Source organism: Aphidius gifuensis, linkage group LG4 (genome assembly GCF_014905175.1).
Source record: "Aphidius gifuensis isolate YNYX2018 linkage group LG4, ASM1490517v1, whole genome shotgun sequence".
In the NCBI taxonomy this organism is placed as follows: domain Eukaryota; kingdom Metazoa; phylum Arthropoda; class Insecta; order Hymenoptera; family Braconidae; genus Aphidius; species Aphidius gifuensis.
In genome coordinates, this window is record NC_057791.1 from 23493118 (window position 1) to 23519014 (window position 25897).

General features: G+C 23.4%; 5 protein-coding genes across 7 annotated transcripts; 1 reads left to right on the forward strand and 4 right to left on the reverse strand.

The window, feature by feature from the left end:
- Window positions 1–7117: 7117 nt before the first annotated feature.
- LOC122855825 lies at window positions 7118–8962 on the reverse strand. The gene has a single exon (XM_044157478.1). The coding sequence runs from the start codon at window positions 8778–8780 to the stop codon at window positions 7269–7271; it is 1512 nt and encodes a 503-aa protein (XP_044013413.1). The 5' UTR covers window positions 8781–8962; the 3' UTR covers window positions 7118–7268.
- Window positions 8963–11504: 2542 nt separating this feature from the next.
- On the reverse strand, window positions 11505–16267 carry LOC122855821 (claspin-like). The gene is made up of 6 exons (XM_044157469.1): window positions 16152–16267; window positions 15523–16073; window positions 15304–15447; window positions 11973–15242; window positions 11678–11887; window positions 11505–11614 (listed from the first exon to the last, which is right to left on the reverse strand). Exons 1-6 carry the CDS (start codon window positions 16186–16188, stop codon window positions 11519–11521), a joined length of 4308 nt encoding a protein of 1435 aa, XP_044013404.1. The 5' UTR covers window positions 16189–16267; the 3' UTR covers window positions 11505–11518.
- Window positions 16268–16496: 229 nt separating this feature from the next.
- Window positions 16497–18844, forward strand: LOC122855844. Its single transcript, XM_044157499.1, has 3 exons — window positions 16497–16818; window positions 17300–17461; window positions 17550–18844. Exons 1-3 carry the CDS (start codon window positions 16758–16760, stop codon window positions 17768–17770), a joined length of 444 nt encoding a protein of 147 aa, XP_044013434.1. The 5' UTR covers window positions 16497–16757; the 3' UTR covers window positions 17771–18844.
- Window positions 18423–22127, reverse strand: LOC122855834. Of its 2 annotated transcripts, none has more exons than XM_044157487.1 (5): window positions 22018–22122; window positions 20384–20717; window positions 19757–20311; window positions 19352–19688; window positions 18423–19245 (listed from the first exon to the last, which is right to left on the reverse strand). In XM_044157487.1, exons 2-5 carry the CDS (start codon window positions 20588–20590, stop codon window positions 19121–19123), a joined length of 1224 nt encoding a protein of 407 aa, XP_044013422.1. In that variant the 5' UTR covers window positions 20591–20717; window positions 22018–22122; the 3' UTR covers window positions 18423–19120. The 2 variants fall into 2 exon arrangements, with proteins under 2 accessions (XP_044013422.1, XP_044013423.1); XM_044157488.1 differs by having other exon boundaries at window positions 18424–19245; window positions 21888–22127.
- Window positions 22128–22511: 384 nt separating this feature from the next.
- LOC122855827 (cadherin-8-like) lies at window positions 22512–25775 on the reverse strand. Of its 2 annotated transcripts, XM_044157480.1 has the most exons (9): window positions 25636–25775; window positions 25316–25569; window positions 25168–25230; window positions 24316–24630; window positions 24023–24245; window positions 23725–23840; window positions 23486–23664; window positions 23346–23420; window positions 22512–22982 (listed from the first exon to the last, which is right to left on the reverse strand). In XM_044157480.1, the coding sequence occupies exons 1-9, from the start codon at window positions 25709–25711 to the stop codon at window positions 22895–22897; spliced, it is 1389 nt and encodes a 462-aa protein (XP_044013415.1). In that variant the 5' UTR covers window positions 25712–25775; the 3' UTR covers window positions 22512–22894. The 2 variants fall into 2 exon arrangements, with proteins under 2 accessions (XP_044013415.1, XP_044013416.1); XM_044157481.1 differs by lacking the exon at window positions 25168–25230 and having other exon boundaries at window positions 22743–22982; window positions 25636–25757.
- Between the last annotated feature and the right edge of the window lie 122 nt (window positions 25776–25897).

The window sequence follows — 25897 nt, forward strand, 5'->3', positions numbered from 1 at the left end:
TCAATAATTTGCATTGTTTAATAAATAAAAAAAAAAAAAAAATTTTAATAATGATTTAGCTTGAAGTTATAAGAGTGTGTTGAATTATTTTTCTTTTTTTTTTTTTGGTTTTTTTGTAAATTAGTTGGACATGTGGTACCGTTTGTTTATAACCCCATGTCGAATTTAAATAACGATATTAAAAATGTCATTAAAAATTTATCAAATGAAAAATTTACAAAAAACATATCATCAAAAATATTAATATTAAAAAAATGTTACTCCGATTATATAGTAAAAAATTTAAAAAATTTTTATCTACAAACTAGTGAATCATCGAATATAATAAAAAAAAATGTAAAAAATACAATTGATTCAACAAAATTAATAAAAATAAATACAAAAAATTTAAATAATTCGCATTATAAAAAATATGATATTAGTAAAAAATTAAACAGCATTAAATTATGTAAATTTTGTAGGAAAAAAAAATATTATAATATTTATAAACAATTACCAAAGCTGAAAAATGATTTAGAAATTTTACAAATTAGATGTATTCGTGTTATGCAATTTTTGCATGAGCATAGAAAATTAAATATTCAAAATTATTATCAAAATCAAGATGAATTGGTAAATAATAAAATTGAGTGTATCATTCAAACGAGCAATAATAAAAATACTAAAAAACATATTAAATTGAATAAAAGAAAATTTAAATCTTCAAAGAAACAAAAAATGTCTGGTAAATTAAAATTTATAAAAAAAAATGTAGAGATATTAATTAAAGATGACAAAGATTCCGGAATTTTGGAAGATATAAAAAGCCAAGAAGACGATGAGCTGAAAAATAATGAAGATGAATTAAAAATGAATGAAAAAAAATTAAATTCAGATGATTTATCAACGAAAGAAATTGAATTGTTAATTCAGAAAATAACTGATGATCTAGTGATGTTTGAAAATAAAGCTAGATCAAAATTTAAAAAGTTGAAAAGATCATCAACATCATTGTCAGCATCACAGGATGAGAATAAAAATGTTGTAAATATTTTTTCAAGTGAAACAGATACCGAGTGGTCAAATGAAGAAGACGATGAAACTTTATCAACAAATATTAATCAGCTGTGATAATTAATTAAAATGCAAGGTGTCATTTAAAAAACACATGATTATTTTCGTTTATTAATAATGAATATGTTAAATAGAAAAAATTAATATTAACAAAGTTGTTTGAAAGAAAGAATATGTAAAAAATATAACCACATCGTTAGAAGGGTTCATACTACAAACATTTCGCACTGTGGTTTCCTTTGAAGAGACAAGAGGAAAGACAGTCATGTCCAATGGTCAACCGAGCGGAAATTCAAAATGGTCTGTTTGTTTAAACGTGTATCCTGAAGATATAACTGACCCAATCCTTTTTCTTGAATCGTAAAAAATACATTTTTTTTTTTTATTTTATGTATCATTAAAAAAATAAATAATATATATTCTTTGTCATTTTATAGAGCTTTATTTCCGGTTGTATAAAGATATATTTTTTTTTTTCTTGATAAAAGGGGATGTTTTTGTTGACTGACAGTATCATTGATTTACCGAAAATAAAATATAATAAAATAATATTGAAAATTATATAATAATATTTTTGGGTTTTTAAATGTTTAAACAAAATTTTGGCAAATGTTTGTTTGATATTTTCAAATTTTTATATGTAATTTTCACTTCAGCATAAAAATATAGCGAAAAATTTGAGTAAAATTTTTTTGTAAATTTTCTAAAATGTAAAAATTTTTTCTACAAAAACATGCGAGTCAATATTTATAAAAAAAATCAGGCAAATAAAGATGAATCTCATCTTATTTGAAAAAAAATTTCATAAAAAAAAAATCATTATTTATTGCTAAAAAAATTAAAGCCCATTAATAAATTTTTTTCAGGAAAAAAATAAAAAAAAGCTTTTTTTTAAAATTTGCTGAAATTTAAAAATTTTTTTCTACAAAAACTAACTGATCAATATTTATAAAAAAAATCTGGTGAATAGAAATAAATTTCATCTACTCTAAAAAAAAATTTCATAAAAAAAAAATCATTATTTATTGTTAAAAAAAATAAAAACCATTTATAAATTTTTTTCAAGAAAAAAATCGAAAAAAGCTTTTTTTTTTTTTTAATTTTGAGATTATTAATTAAAATTACATAATGAAAATTTATTTTATCATTAAATATATATTTAATTTATATTTTTCATACATTGATGATGGGTTAATGGTAAAAATGATAAATTTTTGTTATTATTTTTTTTTGTTACCCCAGATATGTAAGGACACGTTTTGAGTAAAGATTACTTTCGATATTTATTCCTCTCTTTGTCGATAATCCTTATAAAGAAAGAGTCGTGATATCAAAGAACGCTGGGAATTAGATACCGTGGACCAACCAGATGTACAGTATTTTATATATACCCGTTAAGATACTTTTCTATGGATGATCTCTTTATGAATGCGCCTGCGAATTGAAATACATTTATTATTATTTTTATTATCATTTTTAGATTTTTCTTTTTCCTTTTTGATTATTATTTTTTTTTTTTCACTTCATATACACTGAGAGGTGATAATTACACTTGTATTGATTTAATTTAAAATTTTTTTCATACTTGATTTTACATTAAACCTAAAAAAGAAGCCAAAAAAATAATTTTTTTCCATCAAATTTATTCATTGATTAAATGAATTTTAATATTAAAAATTTATTCATTTTAAAATTGAAATATTTATCGTTAAATTATTGTTAAATTCTAAAAAAAAATACAGTTTTATTTTGTCAATTAAATAAATTAATAGATAGATTATTAAAAAATAATTTTGATATGAAATTGAGCTGTTATTGTTGAAGAAAAAAAATAAAATAAAACACATGAAAATATGATGGAAAAAAAAAAAATGTATATGAGGGTTTGGTTGTGATATTTTAACACCCTCATGTGGCATTTTTCCATTAACTAGGGGGACAATATCTTGATGTCATTGGTTAAATTCCAGTGGTGATACATGACCAGCATATTTATGATTAATTGTATTTTTACGATACAAAATACCAGAGATTGTAAAAACAAACAACAATTTATAAAAATACATTTTACTTGAAATAAAGGATTCAAAAAGATAAATATATTTTTTTATCTTCTAAATATACCATTTGATGTAAATAGTACGTGCTTTTTTTTGAAATCCTTCAACAGTTTATTATCTTCAAGATGTTTGTCATCATAAATGGTCAGACATTCAATGAGAAAAAAATTTTTTTTGGTCAGATAAAAATCACACAAGTAGTTTATACATTAGCAGCAAAATAAAAACATTAAATATTTGTCAATCTCTTCAAACGAAACTTTTTAAAATATAAATATTTTCCATCATTTTAAAGCTTTTATTTTGTGTTATAAAAAAATAATAATAATATTTTTTTATAAATTAAATAAACAAGGTTTTATTGATATAAATATCAACAAATAAATTTTGATAAAATCAAACAATAAAGTTAGGACTTTAGGAGGGATCAATGATGTTTATTCAGATGGTATTAAATAATCAATCAAGATTTTTGATACAAATAATATTACAGTGTATTAGACTAAGATGTGGTACAATAATCATAATTCTCGGTTGAGTAAATGGGGGATGATGTTTCAGACTTTCAGTGGATTTGTATCAAAACTACTGGTAAGTTATTTATTTTTTTTTTGATGTTGTTTTTGGGGTTGATACTCGAAATAATTATACGTTTTTATGCTTATTTATCTGGATTTATGGAAATTAATTTTTATCATTATTATTGATTGGTTATTTATTTTTTTTTATCGAAAAAATATTTACTGTTTTATTTCTTTTTGGAAAATTGAATTTTGTTTTTTTGATGGGATTTAATTTAAAAATTGAATAAGTAAAATTAATTATTTCATTATTAAAATTTCTTTTGAAATTTTTAGATTGATTTTTATTATTTTTTTTAATATCGAAGGAATGAAAGGAAAAAAAATGCGGTAACGCTAATGGCACCGAATACGGGGGAATTTACGGGGACATTTATACAGGTTACGGAAAAATTTACGGTAAATATAGCTACCATTGTGTGTGTAGGACTGATTACATTGTGTGTGAAACCCGTAAATGTCTCCGTATTTCCCGTAAATTTCCCCGTATCGGTGCCAATAACGATTTCGTAAAATTAATTTCGAAATCGGTTTTTCGAAATATTTCGAAATAAAATTAAATAAAAAACTGGTATAGTATAATTATCTAAAAAAATAATTTAAAAATTATATTTAAATATTTTTATGTTGTAAAATGCTATGTACAGTTTATCTTTTTTTTTCGAATGAAAGAATGAAATAAATTTTTTAATTTAAAAATTTATATTTATTTATTTGTTGATAAATGGTAATTATTAAATAAATTTTTTTTCATATGAAAATTTTATCATTGTCTTTTTTAACAATCAAAAAATAATAAAAAACAAATCAATCATTATTTTTCCATATTTTTCAATTTAAAAACCAGGTCACTCGCAAAACATTGAATATAAATTTGATATTTTTTTTTTTTTTTTATGAATAAATCTTCCATTATATTTAAATTTGATTATCATATCTAAAATTTAGAGTTAAAAATAATTTTAAAGATTTTTTAAGATTGAAAAATGTCATCAAGTAGTTTAAAAAAAAAAAAATAAATGAAAAAAATATTTGCTTTCAGGTTTTATTATATTTTATATTTCTCAATCACACTCCACTAAAAAACTAAAATACCATTTTGTCAGTAAATCGCAAAGGCGAAAATGACAAAGTCATAGAAAATTGAAAAATTGCTTCTTGTAGTGGCGTCACTCTGTACGATATAGTTGAGTTTCAGTAAATCCCAAAGGACATGAACATAAAACCCTCGGGAACTAAGTAGATTCTCAAAACCTTTGTAAAAGCATTGATGTTTGGACTTGTAAAAAATTGCTGATATTATATATCAAAGTAATTTTTTTTTCTATTTTCTACGAACAAATGCATTTCTTTTTTTTTTTAAATAAAAAAACTAAATTTCTTATTCTTTTTATTTAATAATAATTTAAATCAAACATCGAAAAATTTTAAAAGCAAGCACAAAAAAAAACCACAAATTTCTTTGATCATTTTCAAGTAGAAATTTAAATTACAATGAGTTATTATTTTTTAAACTTTTATATTTTAGTGCAAGCATTAATGTCACTAAAATAATATTAAATTATTTTTTTTTTTTCAATCAAAATACTATTTTATTTTTATCCTATATGACAATAGAAAAATTGAGATTACTAGCCAAATCCGTCTTTTGTGATTTTTTTTCTACCATAGATTTTAGCAACACGTTGTCGATGTAATATTGAACCATAAGAATATCACAATACCCAGATAAAAACCAATCTCTATACAAGTTCAAATAACAAAAGACAAATTTTTTTTTTTTATATTTAATTTTTTTTTATCTGAAAATTAAGGTAGATTAAATTATTTTTAAAAAATTATTTTCTTTATGTCACGATGAATTTTTATTTTTATTAAATTTATATTATTTATGTTTATATATACAGATATACAGATAAATTTTATAATTATAATCTAAACATTAATTTTAAATAATAAAAAAAAAAAAATTTTTATTCAATTAATTTATACATTTATACATCGCATTTGAATTTCGATTTTTACAATTTAAAGAATTTTTTTTTTTTCAAGCTCGTATTATTTTTTTTTTTTTGTTGTTATTTATATAATTTTAAATTATTAATTAATTATTATTTATGATATATTTATTTATGATATAGACTAATGAATTATTAAATTACTACAAATGGAATTTATTTATCCATTATTTAACATTAATAACATTTTACGTTTACAGCCGTTTTTTTAAATTTTAATTTTTTTAATTTTTTAAAATTTGTTTAAATTATTATTAACATTGCAATTATTCCGTAATTACTTAATTACTAATTTACCCAATTTATGATTAAACAATTTAAATACATTTAGTATTTCATATTTTTTTTTTATATTTAATTTGTAATCTAATTTCTAAACAGATTCATATAAGTATTTTTGACTAGAATATTTATCTTTTTAAACTTTATTTATAAATTAAAAATAATTAATTAATAATTATTAATTTATATAATTATAATTGTTTTTTTTTTTTTTTTAAATATACGTTCTTTGGACTAGAAGATACTCTAATCATTTCAACAGAACAATCCGTTGAAATGATTTGAAAAAAATGTTAAAAAAAAAAAAAAATTGAAATTTGAAATAAAAATTTCACACACTTAAAGTAAAAGTTAATTAATAATATTAATAAAAATATATTGTTAATATTTTTATCTCATTGTTTATATGAAATTTCAATAAATTATTTAACGACTAGATGTTTTTTTTTCTATATGACTTTTTTGTGACTTTAATATTTCCTCTTAATTTTAAAAACCAATTTCAAGTTACTATTTCGATTTCTAATTGTTTATAAATTATAATTAAACAAACCTGTCTAAAAATTACACTGAATATATTTATTAATATATATTTCAATTCTACATTTTTACTTTGATTTTTCTACATTTATTTTAAATACACTAACAGCCTAAATTACACACTTATAAAATAATTAAATATTAAAATCTTTGATGTCTCAGCTGTACGTCTGACCAACCATTAATTTTTTTTCAATCAAAAAAAATTAACAGTAAAATTCAGATTGATAATTAGAAAAATATAATAATAAAAAAAAAAATTTCTAAGCCTAATTAATTATACAATAAATTATTATTATTTTCAAAATTAATTATTCAATTTTCACCAAAAAAAAATATATAAATATATTTGGCATCGCATTATCAATATCATCAATAAATTAATTAATTAATTAAAATTATAAATGACTAGAACCTTGACCCTACAATTAAAAATATACACGTCCCGCGCACACAATATAATTCTCTAACCCCTACAATTAAATTTGAATTTAAAAAAAATATATAAAAAACCCGTAAATATTATTTGAAAAAAAAAAATTTAAAAAACCAATAAAATCTACATTTTAGAATTAATTTTTTCAAATAAAAAAAATACTTTTATTTATTAAAAATAAATAAATATTGATTTAAAAATTAATTTGTTTTTAAAAAAATAATAATTACATGAGATCAAGTCCAAATCTCCAGTAGATACCAGGTTTTCTTGGCAATGGTCTTGCTGGATACTGATGTCAGGCTAATTCAGCTGAATGAGGCGTCATCCAAAGTGGCTGTAAACCATCACCAATTGGTTTAGCCATTGTCATACTATCATTCGATGTATCAATAAAATTGTTGCTATTAATAATTGCTGTATTATTATTAATTAATTCTGAATGTTGATTTGCCATGTGTTTTTTAAGTGCAGCTTGTCTTGTAAATTTAGCATCACATTTTGTACATGGTATATCAAGTGTTGTTGCTGTTGTTGTTGGTGATGAAGTTGATGGTAAATTATCAGGATTGTTAATACTATTAACACTTGGTATTCTTGGTTTATGCCATCTTCTGTGTGATGCTAAATTTGCTGGACAAGAAAAACGTTTATCACATTCAGGACAACGATATTCAACATGTGCTATTCTTGAACATCTATGTTGTGCCAATTGAAATGCATCATCATGTAATTGACGACATAATTTACATTGATATGGACCAAGACGATTTTCAATTTTAGCTAATTCAGCACGTGCTTCATCAGTAACTTCAACAATATTAAATGCTGGATCAATATCACCAGTAACAACAGCTTCATCTGGACCAAGTATAACTGTACCAGATACTGGACTACTTGTATCTTCATCAAATTTTAATCTTCTAGCATGTTTTTTTTTTGGTCTTGTTATTTTATTATTATCATTTGATGATGTTTTTGGTGTTGTTGTTATTGTTGTTGTTGTTGTATTTATTGGTGTTGTATCACAATCATCATCATCATCTGAACGTTGACGACGTCTGTGACATTGTGGTGGTGATGGTGTACTTGGTGGTGTCATTGGTGCACCTTGTAAATGATGTTGTGGTGTTAATAATAATTGTTGTTCATAATTTTGTATTGCTCTAATGCTACTAGGCGATGATAACGGTGGTGATGATGATGGTAATAATTTTTGAGTAGATAATGGACTTGAATTGTTGAATTCTTGAATTGTTGTTTCACTTGTATAAGAAATAGCATTAATATTTTTTGTTGAAACATCTTGATTATATAAATCATCATAGACAAAAGATCTTGATCCTGTTGATGATGATGATGATGATGCTGCTGATGATAGAGATGACAATGACAATGGTTGTTGTTGTGGTGGTAAAGATGAAAGTGAAGGTGGTGGTGTATGATGACCATCAATACCAACCACTTGACAATTCCAATCAGCATTATTATATTTTTTATTAATTGATATATCATTATCATCATCAACTTCAATTGTTTCAACATCAAGTGGCTTTGGACTTGATGATGATTCAGATAATTCTGGTTGTTTTAATGATAAATCTAATGGACATGGACTTGGTGGTCTTATTAATTCAATATGTGATAATTCACTGTGATGACTATGTTGTATATTATTATAAACATTGCTATCCAATGGTATGTATCTTGCAACTGAACTATATGGATTTATTGTTTCTCCATAATAACCACCTAGGTAACAAAGTCCTGGTGGTGCTAAAAATGCTCTTGGTAATGCACTATGCAACATCCCGATTAATATTATCTATAGATATTTATAACAACAATTTTTTAGATCTTTTTATTGCTTCTCGTTGGATTTTTTTATTTGAAAAAAAAATATTTCTATGTGTACCACTATCACGATTGATAAGTTAACAATTGTTAAGTCAGTTTTTTCGATATGAATTTTTAAATATTGTTCTCGGCGGTGGCCAAATGCCGTATGAAGCTTTGAAGCTTCAGTTTGGTCACGTATACTATCAAGCCACGCCTTTTGATTTTTCCCTCCAATTGATCCAACACCATTGGTTGTACCACCTCCACAATCATATCAACCACCAACTCCAGTACACAATTTATATTATACAGTACGCGCATTTTAAATTATTAATATTTTTTGTTATTATTTTATATAGCGATGCTTTTGGTGATGAAAAATTTACCTGAAGCTGATGAAATATCTAGAGTATAAAGGATTTTACATTTGTACATTGTTTCGAAATTTGTAAATAATTTTAGAGCTTATTTTTCATTATTTTTTTTTTTAAAATACATAATGCATATAAATTATTTTTGTTGATAAATTATTAGTTAAATTTCAATACTAGGATTTTACATATTTCAACGTAAATATAATTCATTATTTATATGGCTTTTAGTGGTAAATATTTTGAGGATTATTGTTTATAAATAATGAGAATTAAAAGGGGGTAAAACTGGTGGTGGTGGTGGTTTTTTTTTAAATGCAATTGCAGTATTGGGTATAAATATTTTGATGAAATGAATTTAATAGAAAGACACTTATCCTTAACGACGACGACGACGATGATGATGATGATGATGGTGATGATTATGGGGATGGGAATGGGGATGATGGGGGGACAGTTAGTCTTGTGGATTCTCAGCGTGATTTGGAAGTTAATCTGTATCCTCAAGGGGACACATCAGAGACCAAACAATCACCTAATTGGACAAGAGCAACTGAATTATTTTTCTCTTTTCTTCAAGATGACAATTACTCTTAAATTATAATTATAAAATTACAATTTATATATAAATAATAGTAAAAATAAAAAATAAAATAAATAAATCAATAAAATAAATTTATATACATGAAATATAAAAATAAAAATCATATTTTATATTCTATAAATTGAAAAGAAAAATATTTTTACTTGTAATTTTATATAAAAAAAAAAAAAAAAAATTGTCGTATGAAATAAAAAATAACATAAGGGGAATAAATACAGGTAATATTTATTTCTGTGAATTTCAGTTTGATAAAAAAAAAAATTGTATATATATATTGAAAAAGAAATAAAAAAAAAAAAATTCATGAAGATTGAAGGATAGAAAAGAAGCAAGTGGACGACCAAGGTATATAAAAAAAATAAAATGAAAAAAAAAAAAAAAAAAATGAAACTGGAAAGTGCACAAACCTAGGGCTATAGGTAAGCTCTAAAATATGAATATAACATATAGCAGACAAAATGGCATAGCTCTGGGGCTGATGGCTTCGGATTGTTGAATATTTTATGTGATTTTAATGTGTCCCTGACTGATTTACGAAACTCAGTGTACTTGGCAAGACTGAGATGAATGTTATTGGTACAACCCACACGAGAGAGATTCTATCTAGGCTGAATGACGTGATGGCATAAGCCGCTTAACTAAAACAAAAAATAATAATAAATAAATATAAATAAAATAAAATAAAAAAATATAGAAAATTTACCACAAAGCTAGTAACATTCTTCTTTTTTTATTTTATCAATTTCGTTACTCATCTGGACCTAAATACAAATGAACAAAAAAAAAACACAAAAAACAACTAAAATTTTCAATTTTTTTTTTTTTTTTCAATCCTTGTTTCTAATAGTAATAATTACTATTATTATTTTATTTTTTTTTGTGTTTTAATTGAGTGATAATTACCTGTAATTTAGATGCAATTTAAAAATAATAATTTTAATTTTAAAATAAAAAAGAAGAAATTGAAAACGATTTAAATAAGCTATTTTTTTTACATTTTTTTTTTCCCTTTTAATTCTATTATTATATGTTTCTACTCTTTTTTTTATGTCTATAGATAATGTAATAAATTTTAAACAAAAATCAAAGAAGCAGAAAAAACCAGAAGTATTACAAAAAAAAAGAGGTAAAAATTAGATTAGATTAACGTGGTAAAGCCAATTTTACAGATGAATAAAAACATAATAGAATGATGTATAAAAACAATGTTTCACATTGTATAAATACCTTTTTTTCTTTTATGTTTAACAGTGTTATAAAGTCAATGTGTTTGAACAATCATTTGAACGGGGAAGAACGCGAACTGTTATTTTCTACCCTTGCTACATTATTATACCTATCCAAAGCCCTAGGCCAGGATGTGCATTAATGGATTGAATTACAATAAACAGACGCAAAGCTACTCGTTTTATTTTTTTTATGTATTATCAAAATATTTCATATTTTATAATCAAATATCATTGTGTTTCAACTGACATATATCTGTTAAATTATTCAGCTAAAATTCAACTCGTCAATTATTATCAATATTTTTCAATAAATTTATATCAAAAAATTATTTATTCAATTGTTTTGTATAAAATAATGTAAATTCTATCTTAATATTACAATAATTATTTTATAATTACATAAATTAATTTATTTAAAATAAAAAATTAAAAAAAAAAATAACTCACATTAAAATTGATGATAATTTTTTTGCTTCAATGTTAAAATTTTTTTTTTCATTTAAATTTAAAATATTTTCTTTTTTGATAAATTATTTGTATCGATTTTGAGTTTTTTTGATGTTGTTGGTGTCATTCCACTTGTTGATTTTCGTTTACGTATCTAAAAATTAATTAAAAATTGAAAAAAAAAAATAAAAAACTTTTTTTTTAAGTAATTAATTACCGTATTTAGTTTGGATGAAGTTTCTTCAATGTCACTATTGTCATCTTCATCTTTATTATTTTTATTAGCTCCAGCAACAGATGGACTAATATGACTGAATATAAAATTTTTATTATTTCCCCTTACAAAGCCAGAATCTGTTGGTTTTATCACAGTTGCAAGTCGTGCTAATTCTTGATCTCCACGTTTTAAAAAACTTCCTTTAGCTTTCTGTAATTAAAGCAAAAATTATAAACAAACGAAATTAATATAAAATCAATATGATAATCATAAAAATATAATAAATATAACTTACATTTAAAATACCAGGTATTTTAACAGAACAACTTTTTTTTAATTCAACTAAATTATTACGAACGACATTATTTGATCCATCATCATCATCATCATCAATTGCACAAGCAGTATTATTATCTTTTCTTATCATTCTCATTCCTAATTTTAATATTTTTCCTTTCATCAAATCAACATCATCATCTTCAATAATTTTTTTATTTTCCTGCAAAAATTTTTCACGTTCCATTCGAAGTTTACGCCATTCAATTTCATTAACTCCATCATCAATGTCATCTTGATTATCATCATCATCATTATTTTTTTTATCAAGTACATTATCCATACCAATATTATCAATATTTTTCCATTTAAATTTTCTCTCACGACCAGCTCCATCCTCATGCAAATCACCATCATCAAAAAACATTTCTTTTAACATTGTAACTCTACGCTGATCATCATCCAATTGTTGTCTTGCATGTATTTTACCAATTTGTTTTCTCATTTGATCCTCATCAATTACTTCATTATCACCAATTTCAACTTCCATTTTATCTAAATCTTTTTCATCTTCATCTGCTGAGTCCCAATCACTGTCGCTCAATTCAGCTTCAGCATCAACATATTTTTTTGCTACTTTATTTATATCTTTTTTTGATATTATTATTTCATTTTCATCGGAATCATAATCAATATATTTTTCATCATCACTTTCAACTATTTGTTCTTCTTCTTCTACTTCATCTTCTTCTTCATCTTCTTCTTCAGCCTCTTTACCATCTTCATCATCTTCATCATCAGATAAAACAAGTACTTTTTTCTTCTTTAAAGCTTTTGTTTTATTTACTGTCAATTCAACATTATCATCTTCATCTTCTGATGAAACAACTGAAAATTTTCTCCAATCAATTGGTGAGTTTTTTTCTTCAACAACTGATGATGCATTATTGTCTATTTTTAATGATAAACTTTGTGTATTTATCTGGCTATTTGTACAATTTAAATTTTCAATTTCTGGCTGTGATGATTCATCAAGAGTTAAACATATATCTTGTGATGTATCATCAATATGATTATTTGTTAATACTTTATTATTTGTTAATGATGTAAATTCACCAGAACAAAGATTTAATAATTGACTTTCAGTTGCTTCTTTTGATAATTGAGTACCAACTAATCCATTTAAATCTGGCTTATTTTGAGTACTTGAATTTGTAAATTTACCAGAACATAATGCCAGTAAATCATCATCAGTAACTTGGCTTCTGGCATTATCAAATAATTTTTTTTTATCATTACTTTGTGTACCAAATATACGATAATATTCAGCACTTATATTTTTTGGTGATTCTAATATTGAATTTACACTTAATTTTTGTGTTTGTGTTGCTGGTGATGAATTTATAATTGACGGTGTTAGGGGTGTACTTGCTGGTGATGAAATTGGTAATTGTGATGATAAATTTAATGAACGTAATGGTGATTCAAATGGTACGGAATTTGGCTGTGTTGCATCTGTTGGTATTTGATATGGAGCTGGATAATCATCCTCACAATCAATCAAGTTATTATCGCTTTTTTTACCTTCAATTTTATTATCTTGTGGTGATTTATTTTTTTCAATTGTTAAATCATCAACATCATCATCAGAATCCTCATCTACATTAACAATTCTGCTGAATTTTTTCTTTTTAATATCTGTTGTTTCATCAATGTCATCATCATTGCCAGATTCATCATCATCATTATCATTTAATTCTAATTTTTCAGTCTCTTCTTCTTCTTCTTCTTCTACTTCATCATCACTCAGTTCAACTTCCTCATCACTAACCTCAGCTTCATCATCATCGTATTCACGATTTTTACGTTTTTTATCTTTAATTATTATGTCATTTTCTTCTGGTTCACTTTCAAGTTCTACAACTTCTTCATCTTCATTTATTATTATTTCTTTTTCTTTATTATATTTTTTATATTTTTCTTCATCATCTTCTTCTTCTTCTTCTTCGTCATCTTCTTCTTCATTCATTTTCATTTCAATTTCTTTTTGTTTCCATTCTTCAGCTCTTTTAATTGTCATTTGTTTTCTCAACTCTTCTTTCAAACGAACTAATTTAACACCTGGTTTATTTAAATCATCATCTTCAACTTTTTCAACTTTATCATTTGCACTGTATGACACAGTGTCATTTTTTATTTCAACACCATCTGATGTTATTACAGTATTTATTATTGAAACACTTGGTTTTTTATCATCTTGTTTTGGTATAACAGTGTGTTTTGTTAAATATCTATCCATTAAATTATTAACTGCTTTTTTATTTGGTTTTATTGTTTCAGTTAAATCAATCATCATTCCAGATGAACCACGAAGTTTTGGTTTTAATTCCGGTAATTTTGCTATTGATGATTTACGATTTTTTATAAATGAATTTTGTGGCTGTTCAATTGTTGTTGATAATTTTTTAGATGCTTCATCAAGTGATGATAAAACTGTATCTGATTTTTCAGTTGATATTGGACTTGCAAATATGTCATCAGTTGAACATTGACTTGCTAGACTATCACGACTTTTTTTATTATCTGTTGAGCTTGATAATTCATCAGGTAATTTTATTTTTTCAGTTGTTTCGTTTGTAGAAATAACGTCCAAGTTAATTTCATCAAGAGACACTTGATCAACTGGTTTTTCTAAATTTTTATCATCATCTGAAACTTGTTTGTCTTCCTGGTTTTTCTCTTGGCTTTTATTCTCATCTTGGTCGGCTGATTTATCACTAGTATCTTGAGAAGCTGAAGGTTCCTTATCATCACCATCATCATCATCCATAAATAGCTTTCTTGATACTCCATTATCTCCTGAATTTTTTTCAACTTTATTATCACCACTTGTCTCAATTTTATCAACAGTTTCTTCAACTTTATCAGCAACTTCAGTATTATTTTGTGATAAATCTTGACTTGTTTCTTTGTCATTATTTATTTGTTGAGTTGCTGATTCACAATGATCATCATCATCATCTTCAGAATCAGATTTAAAAAATATAACAGCTTCTTTTTCTTTTTCTTCAACAATTTTACTGACAATTGATGCTGATAATTTTAATCTTGCTGACATTGTACCAGCTTCTGGTAGAATTGGATCCATTTTTTTACGATTTAAAAATTCTTTTAAACTTCGTTGTTTTGGACGATGATAAGGCAATGAAATTTCAGTCTCTCTCAACAAACGTTGACTCTCACTGTAAATCATTTTCATAGCTTCATCTTTTGCTGCTCTTTTTGTTACCTATTTCAAATACAAAAAAAAATTAAAACAATACAAGATTTTTTATTGTTAAATAACTTACATTACTTTTCTTTTGATTTTTAGATTTTTTTAATTTTTTATTTGTATTGTCATCTAGCTCATCGTCAACTGGATAATTACTCAATCTTTTTTCTTCATCTTCCTCTGATTCTGAGTCAATAAGATCACTTATTTTATTGGATTTCTAATTTAAAAAAACGTAAACACAATTAATCAATTAATAATTTAATGATATTTAATTTATTTTTCTATTACTTACATTTTTAAAGCCAACTGGTACTTCATTGTCATTCTTTAAATTATTTTCTTTATTTATTTGAGTATTATCTTCTTCATCAGTATCACTATCTACTTCAAATTTTTTATATACTTTTTTTGGTTTTATTGATGATGTTTCAGTGTCACTTTCTTCGGATGATGAACTGTCATGAGTACTTTGTTGTGTTATTTTTATATTGTCATCCTCTGATTCACTGTCAATTAATGTTTGGTAACGCATTTTTGTTTTTTTAGTTGTTACAACATCCTCATTGTCATCAGCATCATCTTTATCATCATTATCATTATCATCTCCATTATCATCAACGTTAGATGTAATATTTTGTTGTTGTTGTTGTTTATTGTCATTTGAATTTTCTGGAGCTGCATCAACATCCATTTTATTTTCAGAGCTGCTAGCTTCAATTGGTGACTCAATTAAACTTGGTGCTTCTTCATCAGTGACTGGAGCATCAACTGGTTCAGGTACTATTTCCATTTCATTGTTTACATCATTGTTTACATCATTGTTTATATCATTCACTTGTTGATCTAAAAATTTGGGGGGGTTACATTGTATGTCAATTAATTTACAAGCTACAATAAATATAAAAATTAATTTAAACAAACCTGAATTTTCAACTGGATCTTCTAGTGTATTATCCATAATAAATATTTATAATTTTATCAACAATTGGGTTGATAATTTTTTTAAACAATTCATCAATCAAATATCAATGTCAAACAATTTTTTTTTTTTTTTTTTTAATGTGATAATCCTGAAAAAAGCGCGCCGAATGTAAACAGCTGATTTATAAAATGGCAGACAAATGTCAATAAAGCAGGTTTCTTCTTTCAAGTGCTGGCTGTCAATTTTTTTTTTTTAGGAATTCAATTTTCGGGTGTGGTTATCACGTGATTACGTAAAACACCGAAGTAGCCCGAAAATAATAAAAAACAACAAATGGCGTCGCCGATAAATGATAATAATAATATTTTTTTTTGTAGGCGTGTACCACCTGCCAAGCAAATTAAACTAACAACAATTAAAAAATTATTATTAAATTAATTTATAAAAAATAAATTGTTTAGATCTAGTTAAATATTTATTATTGCAATAAATTAAATAAATATTATAAGCAACAGTTGGTTGGAGTATATTTGTGTACAAAAAAAGTGACAACAATTTAACAAAAATATATTATCAATTGTTTAATTAAATATTCATTAATTAACATGACGGAAAATTTTAATTTATTTATAGCTTTATTGCTGTTTATGTGCTTTATTCAAACAGGTAAATTATTAATTATTTATAATATTTTTTAAATGTTGGGCTGGGTTTTTATAGAAATTTTTTTATTTGAAATTATTATTGCATCAAGTAAACAAGCTATGTAATTCATTAAAATTTATATTATTTAATTAATTTTAAATTGTTTAAATTGTAACAAAATATTATTGATTATTTTCTATTTTTAAAAATATATTTTTAGTTGGTTAAAATTTAGGTATAATAATACAATGTTTATGTTGATAAACTAAAATATAATTTTTATTGTTTCTAAGTATTTATGGCTTATTAAATAAATTTAATTATAAATAATTAAATTTAGTATTTAATTTAATTGTAAATGAGTAATTTACATTTGAAGAAAAAAGTTTTAAAATCAATGATTGATCAATCAATCCTAAAACATTTATAAATAAAAATCTAGTTAACGTAAAAAATTAAAAATTAAACTGCAATTTTTAACAGTAATTTTTTAAATTAACAGGTTTATCAATAAAATGTTACGATTGTCGATCAGACTGGGATCCAAAATGTGGTGACCCATTTGATAATTCAACAGTTCCATTTAAAGATTGTAATCAAGAGCCTGATTTAGATCATCTGCCAAATTTACGACCAACAATGTGTAGAAAAATTCGTCAAAAAGGTATTTTAATTATTCCAAAACCTAAAAAGATATCTAGCTTATTTGTAATTATTAATTACATAATTGAATTGAACTTTTATAAATTTAGTAAATGGAAAATGGAGTTTTTTTCGAAGCTGTGCATATCTTGGTGAACCAGGTATAAATGGTGATGAAAGATTTTGTCTAATGAGAACAGGATCATACAATATATTCATGGAATATTGTACTTGCAATAGTAAAGATGGATGTAACTCTGGAATATTACCAACAGCAACAAAAATAACACTAATACTAACGGGTATTTTAACATTAAATTATTTTAATTAAAATAATTAATTAGCAATAATTTCAATATGCGACACCAGTAAATTAAATCATTAATATTATTTCGATATTGTGTGCCTTAACCGTCCAAAATTCAATGACAATTTTAAGATATTTTTCTATCAATTTACTATTTTTAAATTATAAAAACACAATTTATGTGTTGATAGATTTTAAAAACAAAACTTAATAATTAATATTAAATAAAAAGAATAATTTTATCGAGGCTAATGGAAATTGTCTATGACAACTTGGTGAATTTGATCTGGACAATTAAAATCTGCAATTCCAAAAGTAAGCATTTTTTAACTTGAATTAAGTTAAAGATTAAACTCACTGATAAATCAAGTTAAATCATTTTTTTTATTTACAAAATATTTCGTTTAAAAATGCAAGCTTTTAAGTGAATTTTAATTGTCAAAAAAATATAATAGACAAACAGCTTTACATGGCTTTTATTTCCATGATGAATAACATTCAAGTAGTACAAAAATTTAGAGAAAAAAAAATTTTATTACAATAAATATGACTCAAAGTCATTTGGCAATATATTGTTATTTATATAAGACTGCCAACAAACCGTCCAGAATTAATTTTAATTAATCATTATTAAAAAGAAAAATAATTTTAAAATAAAAAAAAATATATACCAGTGCTTTTTTTTATATACAAAAATATATTTAAATATTTACATAATATATATTTGTTTTTTTACATTTGTATATTGTCATTTTAATAATTTAAAAAAATAAATTGACAGTTTTTTTTTTTAATATTAAAATTAATTTCCAAACAATTTTTAAGTGCAGATATTATTTTTTATGTAAAAATACAATAAACAAAATTATTATAAATAAAATATCGTTAATAATTAATTTAAAAATTATCAATTTGTTAATAACTTTATGGCGATGATTCTTTTTTATTTTATTTTTTTTTATGATGATTTTTTATGGCACAGTGATGCTTTTATTTATTTCCATGTGGATTTTTATATTTATTTATAAAAGACACACCCACATCTAGTCTGATTCATCATATTAACACTCAGCTACAATTACAAATGAAAAAAAAATATGCGTCATCAGATGATTATAAAAAAATCAAATTACATTTTTATAATTCAACTCTTAAAAATATTTTTTTTTCAATCGAAATACTAGAAAACTTTTTGTTGAAAATTAAAAAAATACTAGTTTAATTTTTAGGACGGTTTTTAAAATAAAATAATTAATCTAACAAAAAAAAAATTAAGTAGGACGGTTTTAATAAATAAAAAAGAAAAAAAATTAGTTTATAAAAAATCGGTGTCAATGATTATTTTAACAATCATTGTTGAATTAAATTTTTTCATTACTCGAAGGCTTGCCATTTCGTTATTGCTTGACCTGGTTTTACTATTGCTTGTTTCCATTGATCTGAATATGTACCACCAACGTCTGGACCTATGACAAATGATCCGACTGTTGTCTTCTTTCCTACAATGACAAATAATATGAAAAAAAAAAAATCAAATAATTAGTAAATCATATTTAACTTACATATTTATAAATACTTTGAATATCTTTTTATTGTTAATCTTACCAATTTTATTTTTTGATACAAATTTAACAACAAAACTGACATCATTTAGTGCACCCTCGTATGAATTATCAGCAATTATTTGTGCTTTATCTTGAGAGAATTTCATTGATGCTGTTGGAGAAAAACGATCACTTTTCCAAAATTTCGTAACACGACCATTTTCAATTAGTGACATTTTAATATACAATTGTCCTTTCAGAGATTCATGCTCATGCATTGTTTGCAATGAACAACGAAGCTTTGATATACACAGTACTAATTTACCATCACTGACATCTTTTTTATCACTTTTTTCTTGCAATAATATCATCTCTAATTGTCCTTTTTTATTCTCTCTCTAATAAACAATACAAAATTAAAATTATAAAATTATTTAACAACTATTTTTTATTATTAATAACTTACTCTTTCTTCAGCACCAGATATACCACTTGTAATTGGTCTAAGTGGTTTCCAAATATCACCAGTTGATACATCATCAGCATGACATTTTGATGGTTTTATTGTAAAATTTTTTAAATCCAATGGTATTGTTGTTGCACCAATTGTTCTTCTATGATCAACTTTTCTTCTTTCTGGAATTTTATCATCTTTATCTTCGTTTTTACTAAAAAATTTATTTAAAAATTTATTTGGTGTTTTTGGCTCTTGAGAGCTTGATGCATCATTGTTAACAGTTGTGTCTTTATTTTTTTTATTATCTTTTTTTAATATTCCATCTAATTTTTTTTTTTCTGTATCTTTTTTATCAGTTCCTATCAATGGTTTGTCTTCTAAAATTGCGTATAATGTTGCAATTATTAATTTCGATCCATCAATTGTTTCCTCTGATACTTTTGATTTTCCAAAACGTATTTTAGTTTCTTTACGAAGTGAAATCGTAAATTCTTCATTCCATACTGGCCATGATTCACTTTTACTTGTTGTTTCAAATTTATCTTTTCCTGGGAAAAATTTTATCTATAAATAAACAAAATAATAATTGTTATTTGAATTAAAAATAAGATATTTATATTTCGAAATTTATTTAACCTTGACAATGTAACTGTTGACCCTGGTGAAGCCGAAATTTTGTGGTAAATGTCTTGCACCAATGACAGTTACTTTGAGTGTTTTATCATTTGGTGAATGAATTATTCTCAGGCCAATTTCTGGTTCCAATGTCACTGTACGATCAAGTGGTTGTGTTACACTTTTTAAACCACTATCAAGAAAATTTTTAATCTTTGCTAGTGCCATTATTATTGATTATTTTTCAACTCAATTTGTCATTGGCAATAAAATTATAAATTAGGTTTATTATTACCTCTATAAACCTATTTATTTTATTCTTATCAACTCTCAAATGATAAGAATCGTTGGCTGTCTGTAAAATAAATAAAAATATAAAACATAAATAACACTTAGCTGAGTCACATATTTTTTTTTTTTTTTTTTTTAAATCAATAGTAATCAATTTAAAAAAAAAAAATAAATTATATTTTATCAAAACAGCTTTTGGACAAAAATATTTAAAAAATATTTTTATCTAATATTGTTTTCCTTACAATATTATTTTTATTTTTTTTCCTATTTTAATGAGTAAAAAAAATTAGAGAAAAAAAAAATTTATTAACAACGTTTTACGCTTCATTTAACTGACATTCCAAAGGGTCAAGATAAAAAAAAATATATTCAATAAATTAAACAAATTATTACATCTATCATTGAATTAATTTAAAATATTTTAAAATATTTAATGATATTAACACACTGAGTTTATGAAGATCAAAAGTTTAAAAATTTTTAAAACAAATTTGTAATGTAAAATAGGACTAAAAGTTTGTCTAGATAGTCGAAATCGATCAAAGAAAAAAAAACTATGCCAGATATGAATAATTAATTGATAAAGCACGACACGAGCATAAAAAAAAATAATATTAAAATTTTTATAATTATATTGATTAATCAACAATAAGCCACGAAACGCAACCAAGGACTCGACACTCAACAGTCAGCTGAATGATACGTCTCTTCCAAGCTCCACCTGTTACCACTTAATAGCTTCAAAGCAAGATGATCATCAGTATTTCTAATCTTCTTGCTTCAAAATAAAGCCACGAGTTTATTTTATTATGTGAATTATTTTGTTTAAAATGTACAATCGCAACAGGTATTTTAGAAGAACAATCAAAAATTCTAATTAGAAATTATAATATTTACAATTGAATCAATATAATTCATAAATAATTAGAGTGGCTATAAATTTCGCGCGTTAATTTCATAAATATTTTATTATATCCCTTTTCTATCAACTAAATCAAAGTTGAATTTTTTATCTCCATAAAGCTAGAGTTATTTAAAAATTATTTAAAAAAATGTTAAACAAATTATTTAAAGATCTAAATAGAAAAAAAATATATTTAAATGTAAAAAAAAATTTTAAACATTTAAAAATATATTGAAATATTTAGAAATACATTTAACTATTTAAAAAACATATTTAAAGTCTTAAATTAATAATTTATAATAAAGATTGAAACTTGTTTTAAAATACCTATAAGTTATGTGTAAAACCACGTGTTAAGTAATCTTGATATAAATAAATAAAATCACATTATGTTATTTATATAATTTAAAAAAAAAATAGATATAATAATACAATAGACAAAAAAATAAAACTCAACTATGTATTAATGTCTGGATGACAACTAAACAACTAAACAAGCGGCACCAAGTAAATGAGTTTTATACATATTAAGTATTAACTTGTTTGATGTTGGCATGTTGAACAACTGGTGGGGCTGAAAAACATCCAAAGCAATCCAAAGACATCATCCTCGTATTATTATTGTGCTCATATAACGAACAAAATGTATGATAGAGTGAAATAATCCATATCCAGCAACACGATTCAAAGTGAAATAACAAATAACAAGGTCGTGTGGGATATAAAATTATTTAATAAATTTACAAGACTGAGATAGAAATATTGCAAACCAGGGCCGTAATAATATTATCAACTTTTAGAAAAATTAATTTACAATATTAAATCAACACATATTCCATATTTTTATTTAAAATAATTATTGTATAATTTTTCTTTTGTTTATATATTTACTTTGTTTAATTATTATGACACGTTTTTCTTTTTTTTTCTTGATGACTAGGTATTAATAAATTTTCTTATTTATTTAATTAAATTTATTTTTATTTATTTATTCTATTACGTATTTAAAATTAAATTTTTTATTTGTTTATTTGATTATTTTAATTTTACAAATTTAAATTATATATTTAAATTAAATTTGTTGGAAAAATTTAATACATAATTTGAAAATTATTTATTTATTGTTTAAATTAAAAAAAAAATTAGTTGATAAATTATTTTTTATATTTTTTTTTGTTTCGATATTAGGTTTTCTAATTATTTCGATTTCGATTTTTCTGTTTTTTAGTTTACCTTTAAATTCAACTCAATAATCACGTAGAATATATATTTTTTTGTTTCGATTTACTTCCTGTTTACAGTTACTTCCGTTGGTATCATTCATTAAATAACAATTACAATCTGGCAATATTAATTTCTTTAATTTCATCAACAAATGTAACTGATCTCCTTGGCTGGCTATTATTCGAGCTACTTGATGGTCTAAAAAATATAAAATTCAAAAATATATTTCGTTTACTAATTCAAACAACACGACAATTTAATTTCTAATGATTTTATTTTATTTACTTTTGAATGTAATTAATAATTATTATTAATATCACGTGATGTAAATAGTATTGCACGTGAAAATATGCAAGGTTTTTTTTTTTTCAAGTATCTTTTTTTATAATTATGGCCTTCGACTTTATTAACTGATTATCTTGAGTGGTATTTAAATATTTAAACTATTGTCTATTTAATATTATCATTCTTTAAAAATTCACACGTAATTTTTTAAAATTTTCTTTCTAAATTTATCATCAAGTTATTATTTAAATATAATTTATTCTTTTCATAATTTACCTTGCAACTTCTGTCATTTCTGGCTTTAATTCATTTGCATTATTAGTCTTCTCAACAACTGGATCTTTCTGGTACCTGTCAATCAATAAAATTTACAATCATTAATATTTTTTCTATTAATAATATTTAAATATATTTACCTCATGTTTCTGATGATACTGACAACAAGAACAATCGAAACAATAACCAGCAAAACAATGAGAATAATTATAATAAAACTTCCATCGAAATTATCACAGCTATTATCTAAATTAATCATTGAATCATCTGATAATTTTGTAATGACAATTGTACTTGCTTCTGTACCTGGTTTTCTTGCCTAAAAAAAATGATAAATTAATTAATAACTTGTTGAATTTTAACGAAACAATTTACTCACATTTATGGTTAAAATTAAAATACTTTCTTCAATAATATATTGTAATTTTTTCTTTAAAATTACTTGAACTTTTGAGTAATCGTTTGATGATTTTAGCTGAAAATTATCTTGATATTCTTGATACAAAAATTAATGAATTACATTATTATTATTATTAAGGTTTTTTTTTATTTGAAATATTTCGCTGAATTTCTCTGTAATTATTCGAAATTTATTATAAAATTTTTAAGTAATTACAGAGTAATTGCAGAGATAATAAAAAATATTTTTAGTATTTTTTTGGTGTTTATTTACTTACTTGCTGGATTAACTTCAAATGTAAATTTAATATTTTCATCAATACCACTTGATAGTGTAATATCTCCTTCATTAAATTTCAATTCTTCTTCATGATTATTTTCTAAATCAAGTGTTGAATAATTACCAGTATAAATTGGACTTCCAAATTTAATTATTGAATTTAATTTATCAATTGTTATTGTAACAGTTGTGTGAGTAGTTCTTGGTGGATTACCAGTATCCTAAATATTAAAAATACCGTTATAAAAATGATTGGAAAAATTTAATTGACATAAAGAAAAAATTTCTTACAGTAGCAAATATATTAAATGTTAAATTTTCACTGATATTAATGACAAATGTGGTTAGTAAATTAGCATAATGTAATTTTTTATCAACACTATCTGTTGATGACCACTCAGCTTTAAAACCATTTGATTTATCATCATTTTTATCAAGTGAAAATATTATTTTGCTGTTTGTTAAATCGATATCTCTTGCTGATATTTTACCAAGTAAATCGAGAGATAATCCTTTTGGAAATGGCATTGACAATTCGTAAGTATATGGTGCATTAATAAATTTTGGATCATTATTATTTGTGTCAATAATTGGCAATAAAAATTCCTAAAAACAAATAACATATTTAATTTTTTTTCATCAACAATTTAAATCAATAATTATCTATTTTTTAATGGATTTTTTTTGTGGATTTTTTTCATGTAAATTATTTTTTTTGTGGGCTATTATTTAAACAACTAAATACTATTATTATAAATAAATATTTTCGTTTATTTTTTTCTTAAATTTAGCTAATTTTAACAGCTGAATTTTTTAGTTTCATTTGTATTAAAAATATAATTTATTATTGATATTTAGTTTTTAATTTTAGATGATTTTTCTTTTTCGTTTTTATTTTTTTTTTCTAATAATAATTAAAATTGTATTTAATTATTTTATTGTTAGGATATCAGTTCTAATTTTAGTCTACTATAGTTAATAATTTTCTTGAAGCTATCGCAATGTGTTAATGTGTACTTAATTTTTTTCGAAAGTACTTGAAGATAAAAAACAACGTCACACAATAAACCATGTGTCACTTTGGATATTTTATTATTGATTAATTGTAAATTATTAATATTTATTGTTGTATTATTTACTTACAATTATTCTTGATTTTCCTGTGGTACATTCAAATGTTATTGTCAAAGAAATTACATCTTTTGTCTGTATTTAAATGAGTAATAGTTATTTTTATGTAAAAAAAATTATCAATAAATTTTATTTTTGTTTTTTCAATATTAAAAATTACCTCGTATTCTTCGTAGTTTAAAAAATCATCAGTCAATGTAAGTTCGAATAATTCACTTGTTAAATTTGCCTCAAGAAAAAATAGCTGACTTGCTGATGATGTTGATTTTGACTGTATACTTTTAACATTTTCAACGGATAATTTTAAAACACTTTTATTAACTGGACTAGTGTCTTCTATTTTATCCAAATTAAAACCAAATTCTGTATCATCTTCCTGAAGTTCTGTACCATCAGGAAGTTTAAAAACACAAGCTAAAAAACAAACAAAATTTAATTAATTTTTAAAGAGAAATATTAAAATAATATTAATTTTCATACCTTGACAATTTACCTTTAAAAAACAAAAAAATAATATATTAATTATGGTTATCAATTTACAATAAAATAATTTCATTTTATAAATTTATTAACTTGTTACTTTCAGTAACAAAATAGATATGAACAATGCAAGTGCTTATGAATCAAAAGAAAAATTATCCACATGATAATAGATGCCTGATAAGTAATCAAAGATAGCATTTATAAATTTTTTTTTAACAACAATATCCTTCTTTCCATGAACCACCTAAACAAAATAACA